This window comes from Lepisosteus oculatus, chromosome 5, assembly GCF_040954835.1.
Source record: "Lepisosteus oculatus isolate fLepOcu1 chromosome 5, fLepOcu1.hap2, whole genome shotgun sequence".
NCBI lineage: Eukaryota > Metazoa > Chordata > Actinopteri > Semionotiformes > Lepisosteidae > Lepisosteus > Lepisosteus oculatus.
In genome coordinates, this window is record NC_090700.1 from 40,807,075 (window position 1) to 40,818,203 (window position 11,129).

At 47.1% G+C, this 11,129-nt stretch overlaps 1 protein-coding gene across 1 annotated transcript; it reads left to right on the forward strand.

The window, feature by feature from the left end:
• The first annotated feature begins 691 nt into the window (after positions 1-691).
• Positions 692-11,108, forward strand: taf8 (TAF8 RNA polymerase II, TATA box binding protein (TBP)-associated factor). The gene is made up of 8 exons (XM_006628482.3): positions 692-840; positions 3,572-3,731; positions 4,175-4,273; positions 8,356-8,418; positions 8,774-8,898; positions 9,184-9,331; positions 9,714-9,856; positions 10,098-11,108. The coding sequence occupies exons 1-8, from the start codon at positions 793-795 to the stop codon at positions 10,236-10,238; spliced, it is 927 nt and encodes a 308-aa protein (XP_006628545.1). The 5' UTR covers positions 692-792; the 3' UTR covers positions 10,239-11,108.
• The last annotated feature ends 21 nt before the right edge of the window (positions 11,109-11,129 follow it).

The following is an 11,129-nucleotide window of genomic DNA, read 5'->3' on the forward strand; positions in this document are numbered from 1 at the left end:
CCACAGCCACCTATAAGTGTGGAGTTTGCATCATCCTTGTTAATGAACAAGTAATAGGTTTATTCCATGCTGAAAAAAAGAAGAAAGAGAACACAACGTTTCGGCCGTGGAGCCTTCTTCAGGTGTGAGAGAGACAGGGCAGTAGGCAAAGGTAAAGTAGCGGGAGAACAAAGGTTGGGAGGGAGGAGGAGTGAGAGGCGGGAGCAGGGGACAGAAAGAGAGGCCAATCAAGAGGTGTGAAGTCAGAATGGGTGCAGAGAGGTGTGAAATGAAACTTCCAATGAATGGAGAAAATTTAAAAGAACAGTAATCTGTCGTTAAGGGAAGTCCTTGTTAATGCTGCACAGTGGTGGTGGTGGAGGGGAGTCCCCATTACCTGTAAAGCACTTTGAATGGAGTGTCCAGAATTTATTTATTCAGAAGTTATTTATTTATTATTATTATTATTATTATTATTATTATTATTATTATTATTATTATTATTATTATTATCATCATCTCCCTGTGTGCTCTTTACACCTCTTGCACGAGTGTGATCTTAAGGACATGCACGTCACGTGTCATTGGAAATGCTGAATTGAGCCACTGGAGTGTCTGTCCCATACAGGAAACAAGCAGGTCTCCACGTCAATAACACTTTTATTCTTACGGGATACGAGACCGACAGGTACTTCCACCTACGTGTTTTATTTAGATTCGCAAGGATAAGGGCTGCTTTCACAAGGGAATAAACTTCTCCCAGCCTCCCTTTCGACAGCCGTGCATGCGCACTGTGGCCAGTCTGCCCTGAAGATGGCGGATCCTAATGTTGTGGGCAGTGGATCGTTGGGCTCCGTGACGGTAAGTATAATAAATTATGCGAGTAGGACTTCATTTAAAAAGAAAAATCGTGAGAAATGCTTGTTATATGTGAGCCTGGACCGTTTACACTACAGCGTGGAATCGCTTTGCTCTGGACGGGGAGCTTAGCTCAGCGCTCGCGCGCTGGGTCGCCGTTGTTAGCATTTCTGTATGTCCCACCTACTAGCTGCGATGATTGGCGGAGGCATGGAAAGCTTCTCACTCATTGGCTGCTTTTTGTAAGATTTGTTTCTAACGCTGCTAGAAATGTAAAAAAAAAAGTTTGTGAAAATGAAACATAGAACCGTACTTTTTTTGTGTGAATACAAGTAAAATTTGTATGCAGTAATGCAACAGTACTTTTGCTAGCCTGAACATGTAATTGTATGAGATATCCCAGGGTTAAAGCGGAAATATGATTTCAAATGAGAATCTATATGATTGTCCACATACAGTGGAAAATTTCCGTTGGCCTCAGTGAAACAACAATAATCACAACACTGTATTAACAGAGTACATTCCGTGGATTTTACAGATGTGCACAGTGTTATAATACATGACAAAAACATAAGATTCAAGCTGCAGGCATGTACTGTATCGCCAGCAGCCATATCACCCTGCAACTCACAACTGGCAACCCACTGAAGCTAAGCAGGTGTGAGCCTGGTCAGTACCTGGATGGGAGACCTCCTGGGAAAAACTAAGTTTGCTGCTGGAAGAGGTGTTAGTGGGGCCAGCAGGGGGCGCTCACCCTGTGGTCCATGTGGGTCCTAATGCCCCAGTATAGTGATGGGGACACTATACTGTAAACAGGCGCCGTCCTTCGGATGAGACGTAAAACCGAGGTCCTGACTCTCTGTGGTCATTAAAAATCCCAGGGTGCTTCTCGAAAAGAGTAGGGGTGTAACCCCGGTGTCCTGGCCAAATTTCCAATTGGCCCTTACCAATCATGGCCTCCTAATAATCCCCTTCTATGAATTGGCTACATTACTCTGCTGTCCTCCCCACTGATAGCTGATGTGTGGTGAGCGTTCTGGCGCACTATGGCTGCCGTCGCATCATCCAGGTGGATGCTGCACATTGGTGGTGGTGGAGGGGAGTCCCCATTACCTGTAAAGCGCTTTGAGTGGAGTGTCCAGAAAAGCGCTATATAAGTGTAAGCAATTATTATTATTATTATTATTACATGCTGTCAATGCAATGCTGTGGGATTAATGAGATTTAAAAGAGTAAGAGCACTCAGAATGAATGACTTAAATGTGTCTTGATACTCTAGAATGTCTTCCAAATGCTAATTTTTCAAATTGTAAATGTAGTGGATCTGAGGTATCATTTACTATTAACATTGCTTTCCTGTAAACACTTCTGGTATACATGTGGTTCAGCGTGGTCTGTTTCTGACCATTGATTTTGCTGCCCATGTTTATAATCCTGTTTATTAACAAGTGGAGATGATACGAGAGAGCACACTCTACCAGCTCTAGAGCGAGTCTGTTTACAGAAGAGCTCCTGAACCTTCTCATGAGAAGTCAGGGCCTTTTTAAAAACATACGCCGTGCTGTCTGAGAGGTTTAGTTTACCAACAATGTATGTACCCAGATATTTAAAATAAGGGTCTGTCTCCACATGCCGGCCATTTAAGTGTGGATGGCAGGATTCTTCCGGAGTGTAGCATTTTGCAATTAAGAATTGCAAGTTAATAATAATAATAATAATAATAATAATTAATAATTGCTTACACTTATATAGCGCTTTTTCTGGACACTCCACTCAAAGTGCTTTACAGGTAACGGGGACTCCCCTCCACCACCACCAATGTGCAGCATCCACCTGGATGATGCGACAGCAGCCATAGTGCGCCAGAACGCTCACCACACATCAGCTATCAGTGGGGAGGAGAGCAGAGTAATGTAGCCAATTCATAGATGGGGATTATTAGGAGGTCATGACTGGTAAGGGCCAATGGGAAGTTTAGCCAGGACACCGGGGTTACACCCCTACTCTTTTCGAGAAGCGCCCTGGGATTTTAAATGACCACAGAGAGTCAAGACCTCGGTTTTACGTCTCATCCGAAGGACGGCTCCTGTTTACAGTATAGCGTCCCCGTCACTATACTGCGGCATTAGGACCCACATGGACTGCAGGGTGAGCGCCCCCTGCTGGCCCCACTAACAAGTTGTTTTATTGAAATTGAAATGGAAAAAAACAGCTACATTAGAAGAAGATATTCTCATTTCAGATGTCACTCAATTATTTTCATTGACAGAAAAACTAACTTTAAAAAGAAGAATATAAATTGGGTATAATTTTACTGAGATTATTGTTTCTGTTTGTGGATGTGGGAGATTTTTGTGTATTTACAGAGCATGTGAGTTTCTCTCAGAGTTGAATAAAATGGTCTCGTGAGTTGGACCAGGGCCAGCCTGTACATCAGAGGAGTGTGAGTTTGGCCAAAATAAAAACGGTTCCCAAGATTAGCACAGCCAGGGAGCAATAGGTGTGATTTCTTCTTCACCAGTGAGTCGCAGGTGAGCATGAGTGAAGCCAGCTGTGTGGAGGTGCACCTGGTAATCAGCCAGTGCCCTGGAGCAGCTGGGAGACTGGGAGCATGGTTATTGTACACTCCTGCTCCAAGTGGGGCGTTCGGCCTCAGACAGGGTGACAGAAGTAAAGCGTGCAGGATCAGTGTCCTCAGTCCAGTTTGTGAATGATCCCCCATCTGTCTCCCCAGCGCTCCTCCGGGGGCAAGACCTCCACCAGCCCCGCGGAGAACTACTACCTCGCTCGGCGGCGCACCCTGCAGGTGGTGGTCAGCTCGCTGCTGACAGAGTCCGGGTTCGAAGCCGCAGAGAAGGCTGCTGTGGAGTCTTTGACGGAGATGATCCAGAGCTGTATGTAAATCAGGGAAACACCCTTCTGATTCTCCTTGTGCTTTTTACAACAAAACTCTTGTGGTTCTGTGTGAGGGAGCTGTTTATTTAAGCTCTGCACCCCAGGTCTGCCCAAGCATTGGGTTACATGCTTTTCTATGAGAGCTTGTTCAAACCCTGAAAATCCCTAGCTAAAATTACAAGTAAAGAAAATAGTACCCCTGAAAGATTAATTTGTTCTGCTTCTGGTAAATTCAGATGTGCAATGAGGGACAAGGGAAAACTTTTTTAGTTTGTTTTTCATTCTTGCTTGAAATTCCTAGTTGCCTTTCTTTAGCAGGGTGTGAGTGGAAATAGAGCTCTTCAGGATGAATGGTTGAAGAATGCTGGTGCCAGCGCTCTTCTTGGACTTTACTGCTGCAGGGGGAGCTGATGGGAGTGTCTCTCTCTCTGTCTCTGAGCAGATATCTCGGAAGTGGGCCGCTGTGCCAGGGCGTACTGCGAGCACACTGCCAGGACGCAGCCCACACTGTCGGATGTGGTGGTCACTCTTGTGGAAATGGGTAAGGCCCGGGGAAGGGGACAGACGCAGGTCAGGGGGGTGTAGAGGTAGTGACAATGGTTTTGCTCACCTGAAGAGACCCATTGGGGAGGGTGACTGGCTCCAGATTGATTGCTGACTCCTCCCTGACACTTTGTTCTCTAACCATTGTGAACTGCCTGGTGTTTTAACGGAACAAGTAATAGGTTTATTCCATGCTGAAAAAAAGAAGAAAGAGAACACAACTTTTCGGCCGTGGAGCCTTCTTCAGGTGTGAGAGAGACAGGGCAGTAGGCAAAGGTAAAGTAGCGGGAGAACAAAGGTTGGGAGGGAGGAGGAGTGAGAGGCGGGAGCAGGGGACAGAAAGAGAGGCCAATCAAGAGGTGTGAAGTCAGAATGGGTGCAGAGGGGTGTGAAATGAAACTTCCAATGAATGGAGAAAATTTAAAAGAACAGTAATCTGTCGTTAAGGGAAGGGAGAATGTGTGATCCTGACTGCAGAATAATTTTGGTTTCGGTGGTCTTTCTGATGTATGAGTTCTGAAAACCGTCTTTGAGAACACAGACGGAGAGATTAGTGTGGTCGTGGCCGTCAGAGGTGAAATGAGAAACAATGGGCTTGGAGAGATCTTTAATCTTCACAGCCCTGACGTGTTCTCTGAAGCGGTCTCCGAGTCTCCTTCCTGTTTCTCCAATGTAGATGGCTGGGCATTTACTGCATGAGATACAGTAAATAAGGTTGCTGGAGGTACAAGATGCTGTCTGGGTGATCCGGAATTGTCCTGAGGGGCCTTGAATGAGTGTGGTGGTGGCTGTGTACTTGCAGGTGATACAGCGAGCTCTGTTGCAAGGGAAAGTGCCTGGTGTGGATGGTTGTTGAGGGCGGTCAAGGGAGCTGTGAACAAGGAGGTTACGCAGATTAGGTGGTCGGCGATATGAGATGATAGGGCGATCAGAAAAGAGGGCCCCAATGGAGGGATCATCCTGTAGGATGGAAAAGTTCTGGTTAATGGTCCTGGGGATAGGAAGTGTGTTAGGGTGGTAAGGAAGCACCAAGGGAAGGCGGTTGTTACGGCGGGAGTTCCTGATCGGGTTGATGGTCCGGGGGGTGTTTTTGGCTCGGGCAAGGGCCCTGTCAATCACACTGCTGGGATATCCTCTGTTGATAAAAAATGAGTACATTTCGAGGGCTTGGTTCTCGAAGTCGATGTCGTCGCTGCATAGTCGTCGTAACCTAAGGAACTGTGAAAAAGGAAGAGAGTTTTTAGTGTGGTTGGGGTGAAATGAGCTGTACAGGAGGTAGCTGTGTGAATCCGTGGGTTTGTAATAAACTGAAGTGGACAGTCGGGGGTAGTTGATAGACAAGTGGATGTCTAGAAACGGAAGAGTGGTGGAAGATATGCTAACCGTATATTTGAGGGACGGGTGGAAGTTGGTGAAGTGGTGCAGGAAGAACTCAAGCTGATCGTTGGAGCATGTGGCGGCACCGACGCAGTCATCAATATATCGTTTGTAGAGGTCAGGGACATAGCCAGTGTAGGAGGCGAAGAAGCGTTCTTCTACCCAGCCGACAAAAATGTTGGCATAGCTGGGTCCCATTCTGGTGCCCATGGCAACTCCACTGACCTGTTGGTAAAAAAGATTATTGAAAGAGAATGCGTTCAGTGTGAGGACCAATTCTGCAAGGCGTACCAGGGTACGGGTGGGTGGATCAAGCACTGTGCGTTTGTCCAGTGTGTGCTTAAGTGCTGTAAGGCCGTCATTATGGGGAATGACGGTGTACAGAGATGTGATGTCCATGGTAAAAATGTGGCATTCGGTACCCTGAAATTGGAAATCATTGAAAAGTTGGAGCGCGTGGTTGGTGTCTTTGATGTATGAGGGAAGATCTTCAACCAGCGGTCTCATGAGGCTGTCGAGAAAGGCTGAGATGTAAGTAGTTGGACAGTTACATGCTGATACGATGGGGCGTCCAGGGGTGTCCGGTTTGTGGATTTTGGGGAGGAGGTAAAATTGAGATACCTGTGGATGTTCCGTGATGAGCCGGTTCGCCTCCTGGGGGAGCTCGTTACTGCTGATAAGAAGGGAAATGGTGGATACCACTTCCTTTTGGTAGTCAGTGGTAGGGTCCTGTTGGAGAGGGAGGTAGGCAGAAGTGTCAGTTAGTTGTCTAGAGGCTTCAAAGATATATAGATCCTTACGCCACACCACAACAGCACCTCCTTTGTCCGCTGGTTTGATGCGTCGGTGCCGCCACATGCTCCAACGATCAGCTTGAGTTCTTCCTGCACCACTTCACCAACTTCCACCCGTCCCTCAAATATACGGTTAGCATATCTTCCACCACTCTTCCGTTTCTAGACATCCACTTGTCTATCAACTACCCCCGACTGTCCACTTCAGTTTATTACAAACCCACGGATTCACACAGCTACCTCCTGTACAGCTCATTTCACCCCAACCACACTAAAAACTCTCTTCCTTTTTCACAGTTCCTTAGGTTACGACGACTATGCAGCGACGACATCGACTTCGAGAACCAAGCCCTCGAAATGTACTCATTTTTTATCAACAGAGGATATCCCAGCAGTGTGATTGACAGGGCCCTTGCCCGAGCCAAAAACACCCCCCGGACCATCAACCCGATCAGGAACTCCTGCCGTAACAACCGCCTTCCCTTGGTGCTTCCTTACCACCCTAACACACTTCCTATCCCCAGGACCATTAACCAGAACTTTTCCATCCTACAGGATGATCCCTCCATTGGGGCCCTCTTTTCTGATCGCCCTATCATCTCATATCGCCGACCACCTAATCTGCGTAACCTCCTTGTTCACAGCTCCCTTGACCGCCCTCAACAACCATCCACACCAGGCACTTTCCCTTGCAACAGAGTTCGCTGTATCACCTGCAAGTACACAGCCACCACCACACTCATTCAAGGCCCCTCAGGACAATTCCGGATCACCCAGACAGCATCTTGTACCTCCAGCAACCTTATTTACTGTATCTCATGCAGTAAATGCCCAGCCATCTACATTGGAGAAACAGGAAGGAGACTCGGAGACCGCTTCAGAGAACACGTCAGGGCTGTGAAGATTAAAGATCTCTCCAAGCCCATTGTTTCTCATTTCACCTCTGACGGCCACGACCACACTAATCTCTCCGTCTGTGTTCTCAAAGACGGTTTTCAGAACTCATACATCAGAAAGACCACCGAAACTAAAATTATTCTGCAGTTAGGATCACACATTCTCCCTTCCCTTAACGACAGATTACTGTTCTTTTAAATTTTCTCCATTCATTGGAAGTTTCATTTCACACCTCTCTGCACCCATTCTGACTTCACACCTCTTGATTGGCCTCTCTTTCTGTCCCCTGCTCCCGCCTCTCACTCCTCCTCCCTCCCAACCTTTGTTCTCCCGCTACTTTACCTTTGCCTACTGCCCTGTCTCTCTCACACCTGAAGAAGGCTCCACGACCGAAAAGTTGTGTTCTCTTTCTTCTTTTTTTCAGCATGGAATAAACCTATTACTTGTTCCTTTGCAGCCTACGCATGCTGACGCAGCTACCCACCTGGTGTTTTAACACTGTGTGTCATGAAAACCAAGTGAGCTCCTCTCCCTTACCTCAACAGTTTGGGTGAAAGACGCTATATAAATGCAAGAAATTGAATTCTGGATGAACGCTGCAGTGCAAGGATGTGCGAATTTACATATACTTCAGCCTTGTGCTCATGAGTAATTATCTGGGTCACAGTCAGTGGATCTGAGAAACACTGTGAATGTCTGGAGCAGGATTCTGAGTCAGTCTGGAACAAGCTGCCCAGCCATGTTGTTGAAGCCAGTGCCCTTGCTTCTTTCAAGAAACGTCTGGATGATCTGTGGATTAATTTGCTACTAACTGGCTAAGTGGGACAAATGGCCTCCTCTTATCTGTAACTTTTGTTATGTTGTTTTCTTCTAATGGCTATTTTTGAATGTTAGAATTCTATTAATGTTGGTCATTTTGCACCTGACTGTGTGAAAGTTCAGTTTCAGAAGGCTGTCGAACAATTTGAACCTTGAGGCTGACCTGTCCTTTATCTGCGTTCTTATGCCACAGGCTTCAACGTGGACACGCTGCCCATCTACGCCAAGCGGTCGCAGAGGATGGTCATCACTGCACGTGAGTGCCTGGGGGCGAGAGGGCGGGCCAGGGGAGACCAGGAGCGCCCAGTCAAGATAGTAATCGCCTGGTGTGAGGCGAACTAAACCACATTGCGGAGAGCTTGGGCATTTCCTTTGCTGGGTGCTTAATTCAGTTACACCAAAAACATTTTGTTGGTTCTGATGTTATTGTACAAGCACACTGAAAGTTGTAGAGTTCATACTTATCATCTTTGCAAAAAAAATAGGTTTTCCAGCCCCTCAGCAATGCAGGGTCTTAATCTTTCGTTTGCTGTTGTGTTCCTACTCCAGTCTCGTGTTATTTTGGCTTTTGCTGTGCATTAATGCGTGGCCTTCTTCTTTCGTCTTGGCAGCTCCTGTGACGAATCCTCCGGTCATCCCCAAGGCGCTGACAGCCGGGCAGAAACGTTTGCATCCGTCCCACATCCCTGGCTACTTCCCTGACTTCCCCGACCCCCATACTTACATCAAGACACCGGTGAGTTCCTGGGCCAGAGCACACCGGCACAAGGCAATGCAGACCAGATGCGTTTGCTGAGAGAGAGGTCCCAGGTTGTCATCCTGAAAAGTTCCCACTTCATTTCACACTCACAAGTGCAGGAATCCCAGTAACACTAACCTACCTCCGGGGGTTTCAGAAGCTGATGAGCAGAGTTCTGTAAAACCTGGGGTGGTGGCGAGTGTGGGGGATCCGGACTCTCGTTCCCGTCCTCTCCTGTGTGTGTAACAACGCTGTTGCTCTTTCTGTCTTGCATGTGTGCAGACTTTCCGGGAGCCGGTGTCGGATTACCAGGTGGTACGGGAGAAGGCAGCATCACAGCGTCGGGATGTGGAACGTGCTCTCACGCGCTTCATGGCCAAGACCGGAGAGACGCAGAGCCTCTTCAAGGATGACATTTCCACCTTCCCCTGTAAGTGCCTACTGTAGTTCCAAGGATATCATCAGTGGCAGCCTCACAGCTCCTGGTTTTAAGCTGCTGGGTCTGTTCAAGTTATAGGATCTGTGCACTTTTCTAAGTGAGCATCTATGTGAACATGCATGTTTATATGTAGAATAAATACCCTAAGGCCTTGATTGATATTGTTCTTATTCAATTTGAGATGCTATACTTAGACACATTCAGCACCTGCTGTTGATGTGAATATGTACTGTAAACGTCTATATAGAGTGTATCACGCTGATAGACAAGTAGGGGTCTTTCTTCAGTTACTGTGGTCAGGGCAAGTAGTCCACCTCCGTGTGTGTTAATCTGTGCTGTGGAGTGGTAATGCCACCTCTCTACCTCGGTGTAGTGATCGCTGCCCGGCCCAGCTCCATCCCCTACCTGAATGCCCTGCTCCCCTCCGAACTGGAGCTGCAGCAGCTGGAAGAGACAGACTCCTCCGAACAGGATGAGCAGACGGACAACGAGAACGCCTCCGTCAATATCAGCAATGTGAGTGTCTGTGCCAGTTTGCGTTTCATACATGTCCTACGTGTCCACTATCTGCACTTCAAGGCTACGCAGTGTTAAGTGACAGGACCCGCAAAAAAATAACAGTATCCAGAAGTCTTTGCAGAAATGTAATTCTCTAAAAACATCCAAGTCATTCTTTATGTATATTAGAACTGTTGCATTAACAGAACGCTAAAAGATTCCTTTGTTTTAAACTCCCGTTTAAACTTTTCTGCGACAGGACGAGTCAGGGGCAGACAAGGAAAACTCAGTGCTGCCACAGGGAGGCGCTCTGCCCACGGTGAAGGCTAGTGAGGAGAATGTGATCGACAACCCTTACCTGCGACCCGTGAAGAAGCCAAAAGTGCGGAGAAAGAAGTAAGGCCAGGCACGAAACTGAGAGCCAGAGACCTCGACGGCACTCCTGCCGCAGGGCCCGCTGAGCCAAGGACAGGGAGCAGTGGGGTGAGAGGCAGCACTTCGCCCATCCCCAGTCCTGGTGTTAGGAAACAACCTCCATCATGTTGCGTTACTGAAGAAGGGTTAAACATGCCCCCAGAAATGATTGATAAAACCCCTTTTTATCTAAATAAAGCACATCACTCATTTGTAGCCCCTTTAAAAAGAAACGGAGTTCAGGTTTCAGTAATTTTGTTTTTGCACATGAAATGCTACTGAGGAAACCCCTGGGGAGCAGCCCGGCATTCTTTCTCAGAGCTTTAACTTAGTGGTGTGTCCTCACAGCACACGGGTGTCCCTCGGCGCCGAAGCTTACAAGGCACAGCTTTCTCCATCAGCAACAGTTCTTGCAGTGCTGCTGCAGTTGTATTTTTATTCAACTGCTGTGTGATGGCATTTGGGTTTGAATTCTCCTTGGCGGTGTCTTGGCGTGTTTTTGCTGAGAACCCTGGTCGCGAATAGTGGTGGGAGTTGGGAGAGAGGACTGTGCTGTGCCGCCACGTTTGTGTGAATTTAGAAAACAAGGGCGGCGGTGCCCCGCTCGGATCAGGGCGAGGTGTGCAGTTTCACTTCTTTGTAACTACAGGAGGAAACAGGCAGCCACTTTCATCACTTACATGGAACAGTTTGGCCCAGTTGTGAAGCTCTTAAGCTTCTTGTTTCTGCCAAAATCTTATCTTGTGTTAAGTTTTGTCTTTTCAGAGCTGTGTAAATATATATTTCTTGTTTATTTTTTCTGATTTGAAAATGTCTTTTTTGTAATTTGATTAAAAAGCTAAATATTTGTACAAAAGTTTTATTACTTACATTTACT